The 26,832-nt window shown below is 41.1% G+C and overlaps 1 protein-coding gene across 1 annotated transcript in view; it reads right to left on the reverse strand.

Moving 5' to 3' along the window:
* The window catches only part of LOC136434145 (fibrillin-1-like), a 53,983-nt gene that overhangs the window by 17,969 nt on the left and 9,182 nt on the right, over positions 1–26,832 (reverse strand). Inside the window, exons 2-7 of the mRNA XM_066426912.1 lie at positions 20,848–20,939; positions 17,844–17,969; positions 9,193–9,246; positions 8,660–8,851; positions 1,357–1,569; positions 557–724 (exon numbers count right to left, since the gene is read on the reverse strand). Coding sequence (XP_066283009.1) covers positions 557–724; positions 1,357–1,569; positions 8,660–8,851; positions 9,193–9,246; positions 17,844–17,969; positions 20,848–20,939 — 845 coding nt within the window. The remainder of the gene's footprint in view (positions 1–556; positions 725–1,356; positions 1,570–8,659; positions 8,852–9,192; positions 9,247–17,843; positions 17,970–20,847; positions 20,940–26,832) is intronic.

Below are 26,832 nucleotides of genomic sequence, written 5' to 3' on the forward strand. Positions count from 1 at the left end.
TGGGAGTTCAAATCTTGGCTGCAGTCAATCATCCAAATGATGATGCATGCTACTGAAAAGGGTTGCAGTCCTTAGGATGGGACGTCAATATAAGCTGTGGTCAACTGTTCATAATGTGTACTTGTCAAGTCAAAAAGAGCTAGGGGAATTTCCCGGGTACAATGAATCTGTAGATTATACATTACATTCTGTCTGTCTTCTTGTCACGACCAGTGAAAGATTAGCTCTTACATGTAGGTGAGCTAAACCTGAATCAAGATCACTTTGAATTCACACTTTTTTTTACATGAGTATAGAACATAGAGCCCCTGACCTGGAATGATGACAGAAGAAGGCATGCCCGGTACAGGGTTGAAGTATTAATGAGAAGTTAATTAGCCGAAATGTAAGGTTGTAAGGTTCTGTTTCAAGCCACCAGAAGTTTTCGTCTGGCCTACCGAGCCATTAACATTCAATTACCAGATCCACTTAATTCTCCTATCTTCTACCATTTGAATAATTTCAAATGTGTCCATCATATCTTGCCACTACTGGAATAGTACAGAGAGTCGCTGACCTGGAATGATGACCGAAGAAGGCATGCCCGGTACAGGGGCGCAGGTTCTCCTGTTGGGCTGCAGGACGAAGCCTGGCTGACAGCTGCAGTAGTAGCTGCCCACCGTGTTCTGACACTCCTGCTCACACAGTCTGTAGGAGTTCCCGTATCTCGAGCACTCGTCAACATCTGCACGGACATTCAGCCGAATGTTACATGATATATATAATACGAAGAAATACAAGACAGGACACATTGTACTTGCTCATTTGAGCCTTTGACCATCGAGAAAGCCACACACAAGGCGAAACTAGTCATGTGGGCTTGAATAAAGTTCTAAATGGGAACATGCGGCTACAGCATCTTTTCTGAAGATGTGGCGTGAGTGTGTATGGTTGGCTTGAGGTTGCCCACCACTTTGCCTATAATATGAAGAAACGATTACCTTGTGGGAGGAGGCAATCTACATCATGGCATACCAACCTTCTCTCAATTGCTTAATACATTGTCCAGATGTGTTTTGTTTAATAAGTCTCGGGCCTTCAAATTTTACTCTCCAAACAGAGGAACAGGTCCGGCTGGTTTTTGACATGTTTTTAGGCGTTTTTGTAGGGCTTTCAATTTTTCAACACATGTGGGTTGGCGACATAAAGAAAACGGGACAAAATAGAAAACGCGACAAAAATGCCTAAAAACATGTCAAAAACCTGAGCTGGACCCACTCCTCTGCTTGGAGAGTTTTCAAATTTAACGACGTATTATTCACAATGCATCTTGCTGCGCATGTGCAGTTAGAACCATCAAAAGTAGAGTCTACTGACCTGCACAATATCTGCCATCTTCCTTCAGCGTGTATCCATGGTAACATGTGCAGATGGGCTGTCCGTTGACCAGCTGACACTGCTGTTCACAGCCAGCGGTGGCACAGCTGGTTGGCTGTCGCTGACTGTGCTGTCCAGGCTGGCATCCGCCGTAGTTCACACAAAGGGTTTGCTGTCCACAACCATAACCACTGCATAGTGTTAATGTCTCTCCTGGAAGGGGAAAATAGTATTCTTTAACGATAGCCACAGTGATGTCTCAGTTCATCAGAATACTCTGATGTTAGGTCATAGAATATTGTTAAATGCATTTAAGTTTTTAATTCGTGGTACAGAGAAAATGGAGTGTTCGCGGGGGTCTTAAGTTCACTCTGAAAGTTCACTGCAATAACCGCAAACATAAAACCACCACGAACATTTCTGCATTTACAGTACCAGACCAGAACAATGTACCTGACAGTGTACCAGAACACACAAAATAATCTATATCATGTCATACCTGGGCCGGGATAACGTTCAAAACAGGTGTTCCGGACCGGGCAATAGCAAAAGGGTTCTACTATAATTTATTGCACAGGCTTTCATAGAATATTTGGAATGCATTTCAAGTGCGTCGCTGTTGAAAATTCAAATCCAAATTGTGGCTGTTAGAATTTTTTGTTCGAGGACACCAACTTTTCTCAACTTCTGGACAGGTGCATTTAACTTTACCTGCTAATTTCTTCAGTTACAAACAAGCTTCCACCACTTTCACGCTTGAGATCAGTTAAAATGACTAAAAGGGAATTTCTCACCGCTTTAAACACATGCTCATGTAGCTGTTTACTTTTTGGGTCGGTACTCCTTTAGGGTACCCATTTGGAGTAATTCGTATTTGAGACCTTATCCTGTACACAAATAAACTGAACCTAAAGCATAACTGTACAAGGTAAAAAGTCGACAGGACCCGACACGCACCTGTCAACCTTTCATATCCCGCCACCCAGACCCCACCTGAAGAGCTAAATGCCAGCATTTCAAATATTTGACATGCATTTCGGAGATTGTATACACAACTGACCCGGGCATACGTCACCCCTCAGCAGCTGTCAGATATGGGCATATCAGCCCACCTTGCTGTGGTTTAGCAGGTGTGGGCCAGGCAGGGTGTCATACACCCTGAACGTCAAGACTGTGTTATGTCTGGGAATGTGCGTCAGAGTTTCAGTTTAGCTGGAGTCTACAGTGTACTGAGTCAAACCTTTACAAGTGGACACTTCTATATACATAAGGACCACCTGGCCTATGTGAACGATTTTTGGTCGTCCCTTAAGCAATTTTTCTGACTGACACACTGGCATTAAGAATCCTGTCTATCTCTCTCTCTCTCTTATATATATATTCTATCTGTCCCCTGTGTGGTCTTCTTGGGCACTTTTGACTGTGAGTCCCTTAGACAATTTTTCTCACTGACACAGGCATCACGAATCCTGTCTATGGTGACCATCTGTCACATAGAACAGATTCTATCTGTCCCCTGAGTCATCTCCTTGTGCACTTTTGACTGTACTTGCTGAATTATTGCAATGTTTGCTAGAAACTTGCTAATTGATAAAAGTGTTCATAAACACAACACACAGTGGGAAAATTTTCTTGACGTATGACAATTACGTACGACAACCGGCCCTGCGCGTTGTATGACAGGCATTTTTATGGCCCGTATGACTTTGTCGCACATAACTATCCAGTGTAAACATACATGTAGGACGAAGTCATACGGGCCATAAAAATGCCTGACGTACGACGCACTGGGCCGGTTCACACCCAGGAAAAAAGGCGATGCACATCTTTCGTACGTCATTGTCGTACGTCCAGAAAAATCTCCCAGTGTGTATCGGGTCATAGTGTATAGCAATGGGCATTTTTTCTTCTGGTTCGCTCCAACAACCCGCAGTCGTAATGTCTGTGATTTACAGCTGAGATAGCAGGACCTGAGATTGTTCTATACGTATTAGTCTTCCTTTAACTTACCTACTGCCCTTTATGCCTCCTGACATGCAGGGCAGCAAGGTTTTCCAGTACTGAAAAAGATCCAAGAAAAGATCCGTGACCCACAACCTAGTCCTTAAACCTCTCCAGAAGCCCCATCTGGGTCTTATTTTCTCTGGACCTGCACATATACACGTAGCCTATTATGCTATAGATACTACAGGATTGCACGTCAGGGCTAGAAATACTGGGTGTATGTGCACCTTTCTGCACCCAAAATTGGAGCTGTGCACCTAATTTTCGACTGTGGGTGCACCTAGATATCTTTGTAGGCTATAGGGTAGAGGTAATATTGTACACTTGAAGTATACAGAATATTCTTGAAATTTAAGTATCAGAAAAAGTTATATTACCTTCAAGTTGGTTGTACTTTGATGTATTACTTCAAAATTTGGAAGTTACTGTAAATGCATTTAAGTTTGCATGGTTTTTATTTTGTGCTAAGGCGACAATGGAGTGTTCGCGGTGGCTTTAAGTTCGCCGCAGTGCTATAGTCACATACTGCTACAGTGTCGGACAAAAATGTTTTATGTTCGCGGTGAAATGGTCGCCGCGAAAACCGTGAACATAAAACCACCGCGAACATTTCTGCATTTACAGTAATGCCATAGATACTACAGGATTGCACATTTTAACAAGTTTTCCTTTCCCTTAACTTACGTGAATGATTGTAAAATTGGTAGCTCTAGCCTCTTCATTAACAAGGTCACATACTAGAGGGCCCAAAATCAACCTTGACCATCGACTTCCCAAAACCTACCCACAAACCAAATATCATCGTAATCCATTCAGAGGTTCTCGAGTCAAAATCCGGAAACACACACAGACACACACACACACAGACATGCCAAAAACTATACTAGGTCCTCCATTTTCATGTCTATAAAAAGGGGCGTTTTTAGGCCATCCCAACTGTTTTCAACGCTTCTTCAGGAGAGCCATAACCCGTTCAAGGCCGTCGACCATTATAATCTGAGACGCATTGGACGTCTGTGATACTGTCCTTTCTATAGGGGCAGTGCCAGAGGTTCTGCTCCCGGGTGGGTCCAGTTTTCATTCCACTCTCCACCTGCAAGCCATCTAAAACTCATCCACAAATTGCTCAGTATTGAACCGTGGGTAACCCAAGCCTGCTGGGGACGACCCAGACCAATTACGGGGTCAAGGTCAAGTATCGTTTCCTTAATGCTGAAGACTGCCCAAGGCAGTTCTCACTGGTGATATTTCAACTGCAGGACCAGATTAGACCCAGACCAACCCTTCTGACATTAGCACTGTGCATTATATACTACGTTTTATCTACCAGCCTACAATCAGGTTTACTGTCAAGGTCAAGGGTGACTAGGATAAAACACTTGACCCTGAACACCCTTGAAGGACAGGCTACATCACTTGTGATAGGTTGACTGAACTGTGAAATCTAATCAGTTCTAGTCAGGTTCTTAGCTCCGATTTATACCCTGGACACCTCACCTCCTCAACCTACACAGTGTCAACCTGTAGGACAGAGGCATCTGGCGGAGTGCCATCAAGCAATTAACCACATCTAGGTGCAAGTAGGTCTAACCTTGGTGAGTCGGGGAACAACAGACCATAGAAAGACGCATAGTGAATGTTACAGTACGCCTAAACACCTCACCCAAACTCATCCGAACTCGCCCCAAACTCATCAAAGTCTAATTTGCAGTGTACATGGGGCATTGTCTAGAATGCAATTATGAATAGAAAATATGCAGCAAGCAGTTTTTTCATGTTACCCCCGTTTCCAGGATGAGATGGAATTTCTGCCAGCCATATTGGATCGTCATTGTTGAGGTTCGCTTGGGGATGTTCTTTATACCTTTTTTTAGTTCGACAGATGATATGACGATAAGACGGTGGATGATGTTTGGGTCACAGATTATAGCATGGCATAATTTTATCGCAATCAACTCATGATAACTGTACACAAAGTGTTTTCCAGCCTCAAATACAGGCACGTATTTGTTACCTTTGAAACGAGCGGAGTAACATGCAAAAACTGGTAAATATTTAGGATTTGCAGCATATCTTTTATTCAGAATTGCATAGACAATGTATCCAGAGTGTCAAATGAGGTCCTTGCCCCATGTACACTGCATATTAAACTCAGATGAGTTTGGGTGAGTTCGGATGAGTTTGTGTGAGGTGTTTAGGCATACCCAATGAGTTATACTCATAGGAAATAGTTTTATCCTCTACAGAAGTTGAACACTGGGGAATTGTTAACTTACAGGTAGATCTGTGCTGTGTTATAAGTCCAGAATAGGACAATTGGAAAACTACATTTATTACTTATCAATCAGAAATAAAATGTAAACCTATAACCTATAATTACACTTGGAAACTAATCTAATCGGTTACTAACAAGCTTTCATCTTGACTACCCTACAGAGAACGTATCCATGGCTCATTGAGTTTTCCTGAGTGTACACAAATAAACTGAACCCGAAGCATAACCTTACAAGGTAAGAAGTCAACAGCACAGAAAACATGACCCGACACGCACCTGTCATCCTTTTATATCCCACTACCCAGACCCCACCTGAAGATCTACATGCCAACATTTCAAAAATATTTGACCTGCATTTCTGAGATTGTAGAAATGGAGATCGAAGAAGGTAATCACTCTCAGCACATATCATTAAAGACAGTCAAGTGATTTTCAGCTTACAATCTAGTCCATAGCCATACAAGTGACCACCTCTGCATAAGAACAACATGGCCATCGATATACAGTCAAACCTGTACAAGTGACCACCTCTGCATAAGGACAACATGGCCATTGATATACATGTACAGTCAAACCTGTACAAGTGACCACCTCTACATAAGGACCACCAGACCAATGTGACCTGACTTTTTGGTGTCTTAAAAAGTTTTTCATACTGAGACAAGCCTTAAGAATTCTGTCTATAGTAACCACCTGTTCACATAGACCAGACTCTATTGGCCCTCTTGTGCAAGGTGCTATGTGACTTGCCCAAAATAAAGTCGTTTTTTACATCATTCTTTCCTGCTTCTGTTCAGCACAGCACACAACAGTGAAGCTTTTTATCCAGTATTTTGATCTTCACGTCAACAACAGACCATCACATGTCCAGGATAAAGGATACAAAAACCGAAAGTTCTGCTGCAATACCAAGGTTACAAACTAGAGGGCCTAGAATCAACCTTGACCTTCCTCTTCCCAAGACCTACTCACATACCAAATATCATCACGATCCATCCAGAGGTTCTTAATTATAAGTTATGCTGAGTACAAATATCAGGAATTTCAACATATATATTATATCAAACACATACATGCATACAGACACGCCAAAAACAATACCTCCGTTTTTCAGGGACGACTAAAGAAGAACAACAGTAACATGCCTGCCAGAAAATGACCATTTTGAAACTAATCCTCAGGCATCACACCTTTTCCTACTTATCCTCCCTTCCTGAAGGACATGACCACAAGCCTGATCCTGTTAGCTGTCTGCACCCACAGCAGGTCTACCTGAAACACGACACTCAACCTGTGTTGCAAATTCTGGATCTGAGACAGTCTGAATTATCAGTTCCTCAAACTTTCCATTTGCAACAGTTACTGATGAACAGTTAGCAGAATGCCAAGTATTGAATGTCCCAGCTCTAAGATTAACCCCTTCAATTATAAATACCAGTTCCCTTCCCATGGCAATAAGAACAACATGTCAAGGTCTCATTCCTGTATTAGGCTGTTCCATTGAAATCAACATTATCTGGAGATGTTCTGCTTTCTGTTGAAAGCACACGTGTTTGTCATGCAATAAAAAAGATTCACCCAAATATAACCATGGAAATGATATTTATCGCATTCTAAACTGCAAGTAGCTACTATCCGCACAAGGCCGCTGCTGTACCGCCAGCGCCTGACCACAGCACTCACAGAGCACAGGACTCACAATGCGGATGACGAAACTTTCCTACCTAATCCTGACAGTTTCATCTCAAATTCTTTCTACATCCGGTGGGGCCGATAAAAGGCAATTTATGATCCACCGAAACACATGCCTTCTATGCCCAGTTATTTTTTCAGGCCGGATTCTTTGGGAGTATATACGCGGAGTAACACAGGAATGAGACCTCAAGTAGAAATTCATTTAAAGTCCTGGAGTTTTATCATTTTGTGCCTCAGAGTGTAGGTGTGTCTATAGGTAGGGGAAAATATACAAAACCTGATAACAATTTATCATGAAAGCTCATCTGTGTTGGTAGTAATCATAACACAATGCTAAACTTTCTTCCAACACTAACTTCAAGGTATTCACGGATCAAATTTTCAACGACCACTGTCGCCTTCTTCGGGATCAATAATGACCAATCACTTCCGAACGTAAAATCACGAGAATTACAGACACGTGACTTTAATGACACGTGTCTTTACGGATACCTGACGTCAGCAATTGGCCAAACGTCCTGGCTAAAGAAGGCGACAGTGGTCATTGAAAATTTGATCTGTGAATACCTTAGTGTTGGAAGAAAGTTTAGCAATGCCAAAGATATGCCAAAAATAGTTACTCAAGCAACTGGATACAAGTTTGAAACAGTCAGACATTTCAGACAGCATCCGCTGTCTTTCATCAGTGACTAAGGAAAGGGCTGGAAAACTAGCTTTTATACCAAAACTCTGAGTAGATTATGTTAATGAGGTTAACACAATTTAGGATGTCTTGACACAGTCTTCAGAGTTTTGGTGTAAAACCTGATTTTCCAGCCCTTTCCTTACATGACGAAAGACAGCGGATGCTGTCTGAAAAGTCTTACTGTTTCAAAATTTTATCCAGTTGTTTGAGTTAAACTATTTGGCATATATCAGGTATATTATATTGTGGGGTCATGTGGCACAACAGCAGAGCATTCAGCTCAGAACTAAGTGGTCCCAGGTTCTAATCCTGTCATGTCACCAATCTTGTACCCTTAGGAAAGGCACTTAACACGACTTTCCACACTCCACCCAGGTGTGAATGGGTACCTGACTTCGGTTGTTGAAGGTTGTATTGAGGTCACCCGATGGTGCCGAATTGCACTGCCGCCCAGACCCTTGCGACAGTTCCACAAAATGCAAGTGTGGATAAAATATGTAATACACACTTGCATTTTGTGGAACTGTTGCGTTGTGTATTATGTGAAACCGGTAAACCCTGCATCAATTCAGCACTAAAAAGGCTGCCATTGCGGGTAATTTTTGACCAATAAAATCCATTATTATACTATATCATGTCCATACCTCTGTCTACATACGGGGGCTCTCCCGGCTGCAGTATACCCGCAGACTCCACCACTTCTCTTGCAACATGATAGGGTTCCACTAACGCCGCAGCACTGAAGCCCTGGTCAACCTGCCGAGGGGGCACTTTGGGCCTTTTCTTGATAGTTATTCTCTTCAGAACTCGTATTCTTCTGTATGGGGTTGATTGTTCTGCAATTACAAAAGGGAAGAGGAGATTATGATGACTATGATTATATGTGTGATGCAGATGGGAAGAAGAAAGCAAACGGAAAAGATTGGAGGACAATATCAGAGAATGGACAGGTATGACACTAAGTGAAACATTAAGATTAGAACAGAAAACTGAGAAGGGTGGAGACACTGGTTGTCAGATATTTTCTGATGCCCCAACGGTCAAATAGTTAGACTAAGGGATAAATAAGATGAGATTATTGATGCAGTAATGGTCCTTTTTTGCATAATTGAGGTCTATTACTGGAGTTCTATTGTTTCAGCAGACTACAACAGTACAAACCTGTGGGATGACATACCTTTTGATAGATCTACTGGCAGAGGAGGTAGACCTTCCTGGACTGTATAGACATCTGAAACAAAACAAGGCCAAGTTGGACGGTGCAATGTTCAACAACAAAAATGCACAGCTTCAGCCAACTCAAATCACCTGTTTGTAACTTAAAGAAAATCATTAATCATTAAAGGCAGAAAAATTAAACGCAGCGGCCGTTTCTTTTAAACACATCATCAGAGCTGGACTGAGTATGATTTCAGACATCTTGAGACATCATTCAGTTATTCAATTTGAATATGTTGTAGAAAATAAGGCAGGTTTTAAAACACCTCCATATCAAGTTGCAGGTCTTTGGGGTGGGGAGGAAGCCGGCTCAGGATTGATAATACTGTAAAATCCCTATTTACGTACGCACTTTTTAAACTTTTCAAGTCGCAAGCAGGTGCTCCGGGCAAAGTCGGGGTGCGTACTTTAGGAGGGGTTCTTCCTCGTAAAAATTGCATATCAGCTTGAGAGTACGATACATCTTCATGCAAATGAAGTGTGGAATGCTACCACACAACCAATCAGTAATAAAGAATTAATAATACATATATTTAAATTGTTTGACATTTTCTACCCAGAAACATTTTCTTTCTCAGTAACCCTTTAAGTCGGTAAACATCATCGGACGGATGATCATGTCAACCTCTAACTATCCACCCAAATAGTAGAGAGGGGGTGCGTACGTTAGGAGGGTTTTTCCCCTGAATGTTTCAACTCACTGAGTCAGGCTTGCAATCACCCCCAAATCGGGAGTGCGTACGTTAGGAGGGGTGCGTACGTAAACAGGAATTTTACGGTATAGCCCCTTGCTGTCTCCCTCTCCTGACCATGATGTTCCTAATAAACTGCATAATTTTGTGGCCGAATTGCCAAGAGAGTCGAGATACAAGTTGTGGACTTGAATATCACAATGGGAGACACAAAGTCTTGGAGAGAAAGATTCTACTGAGTTTGCATACGCATTCCCAAGTACACTTGGAGCACACTCAGCTGAAGTCAAACTCAAGAGCAGTCTGAACATGGTTTTGAGGCTGCTCAAGTTGAGTCTGGGAAAAGGGTTCTTGAGTACCCTAAATTTCTGTTTACACAGTCCTGAGTCAGACTTAGACTGAATGTACCCCCCCGGTAGTCTAAAGTCGACTTGAAAAACGTGTGACTGTGCAAACCCCAGCCTTAGTCTGAGCGATCGGAAACAATGATGATTATGAACAGAGTACAGACTGTCAGTATCCTTGCACCAAATCTTGTGGATAAAGGGATTATAGCTGCTGGTTATCACATTATCACTGTCTGGACTGCTGACCTTGGACTCCTTTAGTATAAATCAAGGACAACCGATTGAACTCTTACATCTACTAACATAATTCCACCAGGGTACATTCACACTGTTTTTCAAAGTGGCGGATTTATGTAACCTGGTGGATTAATGTTAATGGATTCCGAAGTTACATTCATATACAAGCCTACACAAGCAAGATATGAAAATCATATGGGGCCGGGAATAGCCCTCTGTTCAGACCCATATATGTCAAAACATAGACAGAGGTTTTCGGAACATAGGGGTGTAACTGACACATGACCAATACCCAACTTAAGGTCTCATTCATGAGTTTTTTCACCCCTTAGGCATAGTAGTGTTATAAAACGTGTTTTACATGGGCACGTTCGTAATGAAGCTATAGAAAATGCACCAATGTTATTCATTTTATATTGAGAACCTCTATTCTAGATCATGACTTGTACAAAAATTGCCAACAGTTTCACTATATACAATGATGATCTCTTTTTATAGCAATTAAAAACTGCACTTAGCTACACACCCAAAAAGGCACTTTCCAGCTGAAGAGCGCACGATTGCATCACCCACAATGTCGGGCTGTGCATGTCCGACCTCGCGCACGGCTGCCAAACTTTACCTGCTAATTTCTTCAGTTACAAACAAGCTTTCATCAGTTTGACGCATGAGATCAGTCGGGCTGGCTAAAAGGGAATTTCCCACCGATATAAACACACGTTAATGCACCCATTCATTTTTTGGGGTACCGATTCTTTTAGGGTACCCACTCAGAGTAATACAGGAATGAGACCTTAACTACACACACGGAACAATCTTCAAGAACTGTCAGCTGACCAATATAAAGAGACTGACTGTAATAATTGCAAAGCACGAGCACAGAATAGACAATATATGATGCACCATGATAATTCTCACAGCACAGGTCAAATCTGTTTAGTGTTATTCTTGTTAGCTCTCCCGATGCACTCTTTTCTTGTCCCCGCATCTGTTTTGGCCTTGTTGACAACCTCTTCACCCAATTTTCAACTGTAATACCTGATGTTGAAACGCCATATGTTAACAATTTACCAAGAGTCTGGGTCGAGCCTGGCAGTGCTATACAGGTATACTGTAAATGCAGAAATGTTCGCGGTGGTTTTATGTTCACGGCTTTCGCGGCGACCGTTTCACCGCAAACTTAAAACCATCGCAAACACACGTACCAGTATTTCAAAGCTGAAAAGTTCAGTCAGATAAAGCTACATTTGTCTTCTATGGAACTGATGGCAGAAGATGTTCACCTCAAGCCTGCTACGTATATGATAGCTTTACTGTAAATGAAGAAATGTTTGCGGTGGTCTTATGTTCACGGTTTTCGCATCGACCATTTCACCGCAAACTTAAAACCACCACGAACATTTTTGTCCAATACTGTAGCAGTATGTGACTATAGCGCTGCCGCAAACTTAAAACCACCGCAAACACTCCATTTTCGCCTTTAATAGTGTGAAATAAAAAACATACAAACTTAAATACATTCACAGTAGTATTAACCCATCACAGAAGACTCATTTTCCCACAAGCATACCCGATTCAAGACTTGAGCTAAGAACTTTTTTCAAATGTCATATTGAACAGTATATGCTACAAATCATAACCTTCTTTGGAAAGGTAAAAACATGCAAAGTTTAAATCTGATGGGTTTGAGCTGTATCTGATACAACTGTTACATGTGCAGCTAGCAGTCACATGTGGTATTAAGTCACCGATAGACACCATGATTTAGATTTTATTACCTTCGCCGAGAAGGTTATGCAGAGGGTAGCGTTTGTTTGTCTGTTTGTAGTGGCACAGAATAACTCAAGAACGCCTTGATGGATTGTCTTGGTATTTGGTATGTTGGTAGGTTTTGATGAGACCTAAAAACGATGAGATTTTGGGCCCCCTAGCGGCTTCTTACGGTACTGCAGCGGAACTTCCTGTTTTGATATCTCGTGTTCTGGACATGCTATGGAACTTATTTTTGAGTCAGGTAGATAGATCTTTGGACAGAGAGTAAGTGATGTGGGTTTGGGCCCCCTAGCGGCTTTTTTGGAACTGCAGGAGCAGGTTTTGCGTCTGACTTTGAAAGGGAATAACTCAAGAAGGGCTTGATGGACGGTAATGATTTTTGGTAGGGAGATAGCTTGAGTGATGATGTACATGATTAGACACCTCTTATGCAAATCAGTATCTAATTTGCATAATTAATGAGGAAAGTTTATACATCCGCCAAATTCCATGATAGGACTCTGAAACATGTGACATATGTAACTGAGGAAGAGAGAAATATTAATTGATATGAACAATGCAAATGAAGACCTCATTTGCATAATTAATGAGGAAATACTATAACAAGATGGGCTTGATGGATGGTCATTATTTTTGGTATGTAGATAGCTTGTGTGATGCTTAGTATAATTGGACAATAATTATGCAAATCAGATTCTAATTTGCATAATTAATGAGGCAACTTTAAAACTCCGCTTTGTTCCATGATATGACTATTCAAATTGTAACTGAGGAAGAGAGAAATGTTTATAGATAGAAAATATGCTAATGTGGGCTAATTTGCATACTTAATGAGTAACTTCTCTAATTCCACACTGGCAAATGACGGCAAGTTCATACATTCAATACTTTTTTTTGGCATCGGGACGTTATGTGAATGTAAACATCGTTGAATCAAATTATGCTAATAAGGGCCTCATTTGCATAATCAATGAAAAATATTAGCATAACCTTCTTTGTCGAGCTCATAATTTGTTAAGCTCATACTTTGGACATGTTACATTTTAAGACAATCAACTGGTATGATTTATAATTGATGAGAAACACTCCTAATACATCAGTCATAAAGGTTAAAATCATTTGGCGAAGGTATGAGGTCGTGGAACTCTAGTTGGAATTGCTACAGTGCAATACACGTGGACACAGGCAGCTTTTGCTGATGTCGTGACCCACACACATAATATAGCCGTTTTTTACACGCTTGGCTGGAGTGGGGAAAGTCGTGTTAAGTGCCTTTTTCCCAGGCACAAGATCGATGGCATCAGGGGATTCGAACCTGGGACCCTTGTAATGCAAGAACGTACCTTGCTTTGTATCAACTTCTTTTGACATGATACTAAAAGACCTCCAGACAGTGAACAGGAAATGGAAGACTGCGTTGAGACTGGCTCTAGACAGAACGTGCGGGACTAATCTATAATGCCTCGTGCACGATGTGGGAACCTCTAAGTCTAAGTCTAAGTATGATTATCATAAAATTTTTACCATGAGAAAAGGCCATATTACCACCAAGGTAATTATGGGGATTTCATATTTGTGACATACAGAATTTGCATAAATGTGAGAATTTTCAGTCAAATATGATGTGAATTAGTTTAGCATTTCCATAGTTAACCAGCTAAATGATATTTGGCAAAGGTATGGGGTCGTTGAACTCTTATATTTCATTTTATTTCCACTGCCTGCTTAATTAATCACTTTTTTTTTCCTGCAAAAATCCTATAGCTAGAATCAAACAAGCTGCTATAGGGGACCCATACATGCACCATTTTTCCAAACATCAAATCTAAAGCTAATTTGCTACAAAAAAAAATCAAAACCACAGAGACTTGAGATAACGAAACTTGAGATAACAGAACCGGAAGTTCAGCTGCAGTACCATAACAAACAGCAAGGGGGGTCTAAAATCTAATCATTGCAAGGTGTCATGAAGACCTCATATAACGTTGGGTAACCTAAATTCGCGGGGTACTTAAATTCGGGATTTTTCGAAAACGGGGTATTTAGGGATATGTGCTAGCTGCAACATAAGTAATACCGCTAGAAATGCAAACCTGCCAGACTTACGTATTCAGAACACTGTCTGAAAAGCTTCGATAAGCATGGATTATAAGGCGACGAGGTCAAAAACTCTCCGTCCCTTATTGGAACAGTCTGAGGATTTCGTGGGAGACTTAAACAACATGGTTCTCGGCTGGTTTATAAGAAAAATGTCACATCCGATTCCTGCTCAACACAATTATTTACAAGACAACTTATTACAATCTCTTTTGCTAACCTGCAACTGGATTCTAAGTGTGATCAATCATCAAAACTCCTCTCTGTTGCTACAACCTACGGCACGTGTATTTTCCCGCCGCCATATTGTTAACCAGAATCCTGTTGTCAAGCAGACGACAAAGGTTTGTGAGGAACACTTTTTTGTCTAAATGCTGCGTGTGATAGTGGACTGAGGAAGATATTTTCCTCAAAGTTTGCTCCTAACACAACAAGGAACACATGGACATAGTAGTAATACCATTGCTACGGCATCCAGCTACCTTCCATGAATAATGTAACGTTACACGTTGCCCGATGATGACGATGGGCCGACTTTGAGTGAAGTTCTACCGACTCAACACACGGGTTGTACCCGAACTGGCCTGATGTGTGCGGTACGGCCGTTTTTTCGTGTATTTTTTTTACTTGGACACGTCTATATCCATAGCACTCTCCTCAAGCCAAGGATGGAACGAATAGCTGCTGTATAAAATGTGATTAGCGGTAAGATATTCAAGACGAATCTTCTCTCCCGAATTAATGTGCCCCCCTGTCCGACAGCACCGTAATTGTGCGTGCGGCGGACGGTAGTTTCAAGTTGAAATATTATGGTGTCAGCACGACTAGAGACAAAATCTACCATATATATGATTAGTGCAAAGATAGTACATGATACTGACAGAATTATAGAAAAAAAGGATGGTTTATTGTTCTGCTAGATTGATTTCAGTCAACCATTATCGGAAAAATCCCGAATTTATGTTACCCAACGTTACCAAACATGAAGACAACAAATCCATATCATGTTCACAGACAGACACACACTAATGCTACCCAAAACATAACCTTCTGCCAAAGGTAAAAAAATTGACTTGGCATAGCCTTACTGTAAGTTGTGTCTGGTTTGCTGAACTTGATGGTAAAGCTGGTTTCTACAAATCACATAGTAAATGTCAGGTTGTCTCTGATGCTGAACCTGGCTAGGGGCCAGCTATGGTTTTTGTAGACAGTGCCAAGTCCCAAGTCAAGCATGCATTCCAAAACCCACTACAGTCGTCCTTGGGGATTCTAAGACACCACAAAGCACCTGGAAATAAAAGTTCCGCTGAACCCGAATGACCCGTCACCACAACACCACTTGTGGAGTCGAAAGGATGGAGTTCTATGGTGTTCTATCAGGGGTTTATCATTAGTTTTTCGTTTCGTTTCAAGGGATCCTCATTTGAGGTGAAGCATGATGCTTTTTCAAGTAGCAATGCGGCTTCGCTACGGCTCGCGTTTTTGGCCAAGCACACCGGGTCACCCCTACTCTTCTCAATAAGTGTGTTGGGTTCTTTTACGTGCAGAGGTTTGACGCCTAAGCTCCCTCATACACGGAGCCGCCGGCCTTACGTCACCATCCAAAATGACGAATGCAATCCCTTACAACATGTCCAAGCTGGAGTCGACCCCTATTAGTGTGCCAGGGAAAACAGAAGAGATCTTACTATTCTTTCTAATTCTGACCAAAAATTGTCTTTTTTGTAATGACACCTAAGCTACTAGGGAGATATCATTAGGTAGTACATTGTACATACTAATACAACCAAATATGAAGCCATACAATTTTTTACGAGCAACTATATCATCAGGTTATAACTTTTATTTTGGGGACCCGGTGTAGTACTTTAACCTTCTCCCTGCTGCCTAAATCCCATAACCAATATAAATTTGGTAGGATACAGCTAGTGTAGCAGACTAAAGGTGAGCATCTTCGGCCATCAGTTCCATAGAAGACAAATGTACAATGTACCTTTGTCTGACTGAAGTTTTCAGCTTTGAAATACTGGTACGTGTCCTTTGAACGGATTATTATCCTGGATTCACCATGGACACCGATTACCGGGGTCACAGCCCTGTGCTGGCACTATGACATTGTTGGTTCTGCAACTGCCAAAACCTCTGCGGTTGGCAAGGACTTCTAACATCCGACAGATGGTTTAAAGGTCTGCTGCGGATTCAATGGTGCAACCGCATGCAGAACCTCCCCCTTCTCAACAAGGTTGCAGCACACAGCATTTCTCTGTGATCCCAACCCTCCTAAAATATTGTGCCCTAAATCTCGAACTGTATGTAAAAACTTAAACGTGAAAGTTAACAAACTTTACAAACTTAACTGTATAATAAGTCTGCTTTAAGATCATATGAATGAAATTGTGGAGTTTGCCCGGTCAGTGCACATGTATAAATGCACCTAGTACAGTTGACTGCCGGGGTGAGTCAGCTGCAGTTCCGTATGACCCCATTTAAAAATGGTCGTCAAAATATTTTAAAAACACAACGTTTTTTGTGTTTTCAGTTATTTTGTATATTCTATACCCTCGACTTCAACATATTCGTTTGTCAATTGCTTCCCTAGGGTACCCTACTATGATATCATCCGTATCCATGTCGGTCATTTTGCGGTCCTTAACTATAGAAATCCTGTGTTCTGCTACCACAACCAAAACCCACAACTGGCACAAGACGAAAGGTTTTTTTGTCCTGTAGAGATTGACTATGATGAGATATGACATCTGCTGTGTCTGTTGTCTGCTCACATTCATTAGAGAACCTCCAGACCCAAATTAACCATGCCACCTGCCAAGAGACATCCTCATTACCAACACATGCCGCTTTTCATACTTAACATGTTTCTGATGGCTGGAAACACTTTGTAGGACTTTAACAGCTTTCAACGACACATTGCTAAGAGCATACTTCCTTTCACGGTGCTATAACTCAACCGAGTTGTTTAAAACACAAGACAAGAAAACCCTGGCTGTCAACATTAGTGAAGTTTAGATTTAGTTGGATCATTGACTATTTGCCAAGAACAAACTATTGTACAATCACCCAAGATAATTGAATCTACTCTCTTGTTGAGGAAACTAAAATTCAAAAAATTTTGATACTGGTATATATTTACTAGTTTCACTTTCAGCTACAATGTTGACAACTTCTGCATTTGTGTCATACCAGAGGCACAGCTTAACTGACATGGCCCTTGGTACAGTAAATCAATTTACTTTCATCATTATGTAGTAATTTTATATTGTGGTAGGAGGTAAAAAGAGGTTTTTGCTGAATTTAAAATTTACCTTTGAAACAATTCAGTAGTACACTGTTACTACATTGGAAATGCATATTTTCAGTGTGGTGAATTTCATCGTAAAAATCATGAAAATAAAACCACCGCATACGTTCGAAGATCTACAGTACAAGATTTGCTGGACTATATTTACCTGGCCTGAGGGTATTATCTACATCGTCCTGGCAGCTGATATGGTAGCCTTGATGTGGTCCCGTGGGACAGCGGCAAGTGTACGGGGCAATGCACACTCCATTTCCACAGCCAAAAGGGCAGTGCGCTGAAAAACAGAACAAAGCATTATCATGGCAGCTTATCTGTGTTGGTAGTAATCTGTACATGTATCTGTATCTATATAGCCGTTATAACCGCCATTAAGTGTAACACACCAGCTTTGCAGGCACGCAGCGCGGCAGCAGCTGGTTATATCACACCGAACGGTATAATCGTAATACAGTGCTAAACTTTCTTCCAACACTAAGGTATTCACGGATCAAATTTTCAACGACCACTGTCGCCTTCTTCAGGATCAATAATGATTAATGATTTACGTTCGGCAGTGATTGGTCATTATTGATCCTGAAGAAGGCGACAGTGGTCGTTGAGAATTTGATCTGTGAATACTTTAGTGTTGGAAGAAAGTTTAGCACTGTATTAAGAACAAAGCATTGATGGTTAAGCTGGGCACGGTTTCTGAAAACTCACACAGTGAATGTCAGCTTGTCTCTGATGCTAAACCTGGATAGGGGCCAGCCATGGAAATCATTGGTTATATCCTGATTACACAAGGCATGGTCGGAGCTGATAAGAAAAAGCGTAAAAGAAAGTTAGACATCCAGGTAATAAGATACTCAGTAAAAAAGTTACTCAAGCAACTGGATAAGTTTTGAAAACAGCCATAAGTTTTAAATAAGAGCATCCACTGTCTTTTGCCAATGACTTAGATAAGAAAATTAATCACTGATTGGATCATCAGCAATAATGTAATGACTATACTTCTGTTCCAGAATTTCCTTTTGTTACTTTTCCCCAAGGTGGTTAAAGTATTGGTTTTGCTTGTCTGTCTGTCTGTGTGTTTGTGTGCCTGTCTGTGTGTTTCTGCAAGTTCAGTTTTAATATATATGCAATACAGTGTTTTCATACATCCTCAATAATTTTCATCTGTGAAACTGGGGAGTTTATTAATTATTATAACCTCCTTACTAGTCCTTAGTATTATAATAGATTAAGGGGGTGAAGTCTACCATCTCAAATTGCCTTGCTTTATCAACTTTAAGACAGAAAATGTCCATCATCTATAACCAAGGTTTATTGGCATATGAATAAAGATAAGAAGGCAGACTTCACCCCCTTCCGATGTAGGTCAGAAACACGCAAACAGACACATGCACACAAAGTGCAAATATTTTAGTGCAAATAATTGGATAAGTCTAATTGGTTCCAGCTGGAAACAACTTCGTTATCATGTCAGCCAATCAGTTCTTATTTCTTAACTGACATGCAAAAGAACTTAAATGTTAGCCCAAGTTTGATATGTTTGTAAAATTTGCTTGTTGGGGCGGAAAAAATTTCACCCTGTCCATCCAGAAAAAAGTTCAGGATATGAAATTGATGAAAATGTACTTTTGTATGCTTGAAATGACAGATTCAACAAGGAAAATTAACAACATGGGCTTCCATACAGTGAAACGTGGGACAGAAAGAAATTTAAAGCTGGAGACAGCCCAGATTATACATGAAACCAAATATCCATAGTGCAAATATCCATTGCCAGGCTGGGGTGACCCTGTGGTGGCAGAAGCTCAGCCAACCACATTTAGTCAAGTCAAGTCAAAGTCTACTAACTGTAAATGCATCTAATTTTGCGTGGTTTTAATTTCGCGATAGGGAGAAAATTGAGTGTTTGCGGTAGTTTTAACTTGGTAGGAGGGCGAAAAACTTCACTGTGGCTTTAAGTTCGTGGCAAAGAGCTTACCGCAACAACTGCGAACATAAAACCACTGCAAACATTTCTGCATTTACAGTATTTATTCTCAATGGCTTGTTTGGCTGTTATGGCCACTTTTCAACAAGGTCGAGTGGAGGGAGGGTTCACGGATGAGCTGGAAAGTCCCTGTACATGACCCATGCTGTGTCAAGAAGTTCGAATATTTGGACGCAGAATCCTGCGTGCAGAGCGCCCTTGAACTCTGGAGTCCTTCCAACTGTGATGTAAAAGTTACATAAACATTCTTGGTGCAGACCAGTTTGTCAAACTGTGCATGGCTGGTTGCACAAGAAGACGGTTTGATCTAACACTCTGTTGTTGACATTTTATCATCTTCAATCTCGTTACACTTTATCTTACCTGGTTAAACACCGAAATCTAACATTTTGATTTCTCAATTTATTCATCATCATCATGATCAAAAACATACTTTTGAGAAACAAGAAATGCTTTAAGACCATATGACATCAAAGTACAACATTTTCTGTTTACATAGAGAGATGGTATCATTCAATTCACACACGTTTGGTGTCACAGTGGTGCAGTGGTAGGCTGTTAGGCCCATAACCCAGAGGTCCTGGGTTCGAATCCATGGTCCCCTGATTTGTCCTGTTGTGCACTTAAGCTTGGGAAAGGCCCTTCGCACAGTTTTTCTCACTTTTTTTTTACAATTTGGGTAAGTCCAATTCTTTTGTTGGATATTTCAGTTAAAACTTGTTTCAGAATGATTTCTACCAACACAGATGAACTTTCAAGCTATAATAATAATGATTTTTATTGTTCAGAAATTATCCGCTGTGGCAGCCTTCCTAACGCTGAATTGATGCAGAGTTTATAGGTTTCACATTTTGTGGACCTGCCCAAGGGTCTGGGCGGCTGCCATTCGGCGCCACCAGGTGACCTCAACACGACCTGCCCCTACCGAAGTCAGGAACTTCACCACACCTGGGTGGATTGACTCATTTGACTTGAGGAAAGTCATGTAAAGCGTCTTTCCCAACAGGGCACAAGATCGGTGACATGACAGGATTCGAACCCGGGACCACTTAAGCTTGGTTCTGAGCCGAACGCTCTGCCGTTGCGCCACACGACCCCATTGTAGTAATTGTATTTTGTTGTCATATGGTATTTATTACTGTGTTTTAACTGTTGAGGAAATGATGTGCCCTACCCTGCAGACACTGTCCACTGCCAGCAGATCTCTGCCAACCTGGACAGCACTGCTGATGCCCTCTGTTGAAACAGATGTTGGGGCCATAATTTCTGCAACACAAATGTTATTGGTGTCAGTGCTGAGTTTACTGGTACATGAATTTATGGGTTTCACATTCAAACACAAGACAAGCTGTGAAATACCACTCACCTCATAATGTCTGACAAGTGCATATGGCAGAAACGTACGCGTGATGAGCTGGCATGGTGTGTTACGCCAAAGGGCATAAGGGCTACATACTATTAGATACAGATATTACATAGAATACAGTCAAACCGACCTCTACAGAAGAACCTCCTGGCCAATGTGACCATTTTCAGGCAGTTTTCCCTTGACCACCTGTCCATAAAGACCAGATTTTATTGGTCCTAGAGTGGTCTTCTTCCAATGGGTAATATCTATTTATCTTCAAACTTTTTCCAGGAGAGTTCTTAACCCAATGCATAACACTATAATTATGAATTATGATGACTATAGCACATATAGTATCTATTGTAACTCTTGGGGACATTCCATGTTGCTCATGTCATGACCATCAAAAATTCTTGCCATTTCAGCATTCTGACAGTCAAAAATCAGCATACAATACCGGATGAGTATGTATCATGAAACTATGGGAAGAAAGTGTTTCAAATGGTTATTTAAGTTCCAGACTTTGCAGGGGAGCATGCCCCAGGACCCCTGTATGTAGATTTGCTTGATTAAACGAAATTGACATGATGGGAAAAAAATCTACATCAGGAAAAAATCCTGGTTCCACCATCCCTACTATGTATAACTGTGAGTCTTCTACGTTTGAGGGCTGGCTTTCAAAGTTAGCATGTCCCCGATTTAAAAGTGGACCCCTGTATGTCGGTTTGTTTTATTCAAACGAAATTGACATGATGGGAAAAAATCTACAGCAGTTAAAAATCCTGGTTCTACCATAACTGTGAGTCTTCTAAGTTTGAGGCCTGGCTTTATCAAAGTTAGAACTTCCTGGGCTCAACATGCCACATGTGAAAAGGTTATCAGGGACTGTTATTGATATGCCACACTGACGTACACATTAAACTGTAAATTGATTTAACTTGAAGGTTGCTGGGACTTACATGTAGTCCTGTGTTGTTTTAAAGGAGTCCAAAGCAATTTCAGAACGTTAAAACTGAAAATATATTCTGCATAAATCAATGTAATCTGTATGATATCAACATTAACATGCTCATATTAGCACATTTCTATACTTATGGTGTTTAAAAAGAGCGCAGAAACAAGGCACACGAGGAGTCCTTTATATATAATTATCAGTACCCAGATTTTCAGTGAGTTCTCACCACAAAACAATTTGCATCTTTGCTCGCATGAAGGTCCATATGCAATGGATTATAATTTTAACTTACTATGTAAAGAAAGGACTAGAAAATTGTATTTTGAAAATCCGACTTCCGATGCGCTGAAATCGCTTTGGGCTACTTTAAGTTCACTTTTGAAACAACCATTACTAAGTAACGCAATTCAAGACAAAACATGTGTCACTCGGCACAAAACAACCGCAAATATTTCATGATTTACGGTACATATGGCAGATAGAAGAAAACCGTCTTCAGTTGATGGTAAGCTGGGTTTGCCATCAGCGATAGGAAGTCCCCTCACATCTAACAGATTCAGTAGGCTGGAAGGGCTTGAGATAAAACCACCGCAAATATTTCATGATTTACGGTAAAAACGGCAGATAGAAGAAAACCTAAGTTGATGGTATGCTGGGTTTGCCATCTGAGCTATAGGAAGTCCCCTCACATCTAACAGATTCGGTAGGCTGGAAGGGCTTGAGATAAAACCACCGCAAATATTTTATGATTTACGGTAAAGACCGCAGATTGAAGAAAACACAGATAGAAGAAAACCGTCTTCAGTTGATTTAGCATGAAAGTTTATCTGTGTTCACTCAACTTGGTAGAATTCATTATTAACAAGACTTAAAAGCTTTTCGTCCAACACTGTAAGAGAAATTGGGGCAATCTTTTTGGGACTAACCCAAAATTTTCGACAATGGAGTCAAACGAAAATTTGGAGTAAGTCCCAATTTCTCTTACAGTGTTGGAAGAAAAGCTTAGTCTTCAGTTGATGGTAAGCTGGCTTTACCATCAGCGATAGGAAGTCCCCTCACATCTAACAGATTGGGTAGGCTGGAAAGGCTTGAGATACACTTGATAGTTTGGCCTGCTGCCACCGTGCACTGCAGGTGACTGTTACCATAGAGGTCGCCAGATTAGAGACCTCCTCCAAATGGTCCGTCCTTGCCAAGAATAACTCCGGATCCATTCCAAACCCTGTAAGTTGATGAAGAACAGGTGTGCCTTCCTTATTCTGTGCTCTACCGTGCCACGGATGGACGAGAGAGTGGATACTGTAAAAGTTGTTTGATGCATTTATAAAAGATTGGCCGGTCGCAGGCAGAGGACTTAAACTTTAAAGACCGCTATGGGTAACAGAAACGCCTATAAAGAGAGGGTTGAACTTAGCCCGGGCAACACACCTGAAATAATGATGATGCTATAAAGGTATAGTCAAACCTGTACTACAACTACCGGTAGTACAATTGACCATCTCTACATAAGGACCACCTGTCCATTGACATACAGTCAAAGCCGTACAACTACAAGTGACCACCTCTACATGTAAGGGCCACCTGGCCAATGGGACCACTTAGATAATTTTCTCCGTTGACACAAGCATTAAGAATCCTGTCTAAAGACTCTCTCAATTCAGAAGAACCCCCATAACAAAATACCCTAAAATCAAAGAAGGCAATTTCACAAAATTTGGTTGCCTCACTACGAATTATGTGACAGCTTTCCTTACCAATTACGGAAAATGAAGATAGGCTGCCTACGCTTTATGGAAAAGAGCGTGCAGACCCTCTCTAAAGTGACATACACAACATTTTATGGGCAGTTTTGACTGTACTGAGTTGCCAAACAGGAAAGGAAGAGGCCAGTTTAGTCTGAAGGACAGTAATGACTCCCATGTGGTGCCCCTATAAGCCGGCGTGAAGAATGGATTTCCTACCTGTGTGGGTAACCAGGAAAAAAACTGATAGCCAGTCCAGGAGGCATCAACCATAATTTGATTTATCAGTTTTTATTGAAATATATAAATTATCAGAGGATCTGCATGGGGGGATCCTGGTAGCGCTTCACAACAAATCAAGAATTAGAATAGCTAGCTATGCTTCCCTTGAAAAGGCATGTAGACACTCAAAATATCTAAATCTAATATTAGCAAAACTGAGCAACATATTAAGTAAACTTTATAGCTAACTAGAATCTTATTATAACAAGTTATCAGAATACATAAATGAATTTCAGAATCTCTATAAAAAGCAGCATAAGGAGGCTTTATGCCAGCAGGTGTATGTACTTCCTGGTACTGAAAAATTATGAAAAATGAAATGAAATGTCAGGAATCCTATTAATATACAAGTTACAGTTTATCAGAATATCTTAACGAATTCAATGAGATATCAGAAATTTAGAATATCTTGAAAAAGTAAGCAGCATAATAAAGCTTTATGTCAGGAATCGTTTCATTACAAGTTATCACAAAATCTGAATACTGTAAATGCATTCAAGTTTGCATGGTTAAATCTATTTCGTGCTAAGGCGAAAATGGAGTGTTCGCAGTGGTTTTAAGTTCGCGGCAGCGCTATAGTCAAGCATACTGCTACAGTATTGGACAAAAAGGTTTGTGGTGGCTTTAAGTTTGCGATGAAACGGTCGCTGAGAAAACCGCGAACATAAAACCACTGCGAACATTTCTGCATTTACAGTACATGTACATAAAAACTAAGAGAGCACAAGAAAGCTTTGTCGGGAATCCGATCATTTATGGATTATTAAACACCCTACCCAGCGATATCATCCTACCCAGCCTTCCAACCACACCAGGTGGTAGTCCGTCAAGCCTACAGAAAGCCTCACGGGTCAATCTGTCAAGAAACTGTTGGCAATATATCAAATCATGTAAGATCTACTTCCCAAACCTTGACATCTGGCATGGCGCCCTGCCCTGTTGGCAGTGATAACAGTCAGTGTGGTAGGAACTTTGAATGAAGATTTATAGCAGTCTGGTGAGTGGGTTTGGATAAGTAAAATGGTTTCCCTTCGTTTACCTGAACCATGCGTGAACCCATATAGTCATGCAAGGGTCGAAATTCATTTTTGGGAATATGGTGCACCTGACCAAAAATATTATAATAGGTGCACAGAGAAAAATTTTGGGTCCACAACATAAAATAAAGTACAATGTCGGCAAAACATAATTATTACAAAGTCTAACGCTACTTAACTGTCTTGCTTATAAGAACTTCAATCTGTAATTCTATAGTTAGCTTCAAGATTTTAAACAAGTAATACATCAAATAAAGTACAACAACGGTTATGTTGCTTTTTCTAATACTTAGACTTCAAGAATACTCTGTATACTAGGTGTAAATGAGTACTAGTACCTGGCTTCGGTTAGGGACGTCCCTCGGATAGGACGTTAAATGGAGGTCACGTGTTTGAGGAGAGCCACACCTCGAGCACGTTAAAGAACCCACCGCACTTATCGAAAAGAGTAGGGGTCCTTCCCGGTGTGAGTGGTTCAAAACCTACAGTCCTATGACCGCACATGGGTTCGCCCTTAAGCTTAGTAATAGCCTCCGGCTAGTTGGGCAACCCTGGCATGTACATGCCGAACCAATAAATAAATATTAGGTGCATCAGTGCACCCAAAGTCAAAAACTAGGTGCACAGCTCCAATTTTTGGTCCACAAAGGTGCACAATCATGCACCCAGTATTTCGAGCCCTGGTCATGGTTTATCGGATCAGGAAAGTCCCGATGAGGTAGTCGCAGATCTGAGGTAGTCACAGATCGGGGAGATTGAGTTGAAGATCAAGGCTAATAGATCTGAGGCGTGATTGCCGCCCACACAAAGCCAAGGTCGGCAGGCCCTGCTGACCTGACCTGACACGGGGTCAATGTTGATAGACTAACCAAAATCGAAAATGAATTCGAACCAGTTTTGGTCTAGCAGGCCCATATTTTCAGACCTTCTTTGATGATCAATCAAAATTAAGAACATAATAATATACACATGCTTAAATACATTGAATACTGGCTGGATTTGCAACATACAACTTTAAGCTACATGTATGTGCAGTCTTGTCTTGAAAACCCCAAAAACCTCTCAACATAATACTGTAAATGCAGAAATGTTCGCGGTGGTTTTATGTTTGCGGTTTTCACGGTGACCGTTTCACCGCGAACTTAAAACTACCGCAAACATTTCTGTCCAATACTGTAGCAGTATGTGGCTATAGCGCTGCCGCGAACTTAGAACCACCGCGAACACTCCATTTTCCTCTTAGCGCGAAATAAAAACGAACTTAAATGCATTTACAGTACTCCCTACATCTGTATCTACTTTTTTGCACAACTGAAGTATCCAGGCAGGAAAAGGCATTGTCTATGTCTGTCTAGAAGAGCAATTTTCTTCTTGGGTTGTTGCCAAGACACAGCCAGGGGTTCAGGCTCTGGCAGGTCCCTAAAAGGGGAGTGTGGTTTGTCTTCATAACTGTTAAGGCTCAGCACACTGCATAACGGCACTGAACCTTAATCCGACGCAACCTTAATCCGACACTTTTGAGTATTGGCTTGCCAATTAAGATTCAGCAGGGTAATGCAAAAAGTGTTAATTGCATTTCAATACGAGTAAAGTACTGATGTCAAAAAGGTACAGTAAGGTCATAAAGATTGAACTTCGAAATGACGAAGTCGTCAAATTACTAACCTTTTTTTTCACGTTATGTCATGGGAGGGGGAGTACTGCAGCAGAACTTCCAGCGTTTGTATCTCACGTTCTGGACATGCTAATAGCCTATGGTCATGATTTTCAAGGGAAGAAGTGGTGAAGGCTTAGG

Source organism: Branchiostoma lanceolatum, chromosome 4 (genome assembly GCF_035083965.1).
Source record: "Branchiostoma lanceolatum isolate klBraLanc5 chromosome 4, klBraLanc5.hap2, whole genome shotgun sequence".
Lineage (NCBI taxonomy): Eukaryota > Metazoa > Chordata > Leptocardii > Amphioxiformes > Branchiostomatidae > Branchiostoma > Branchiostoma lanceolatum.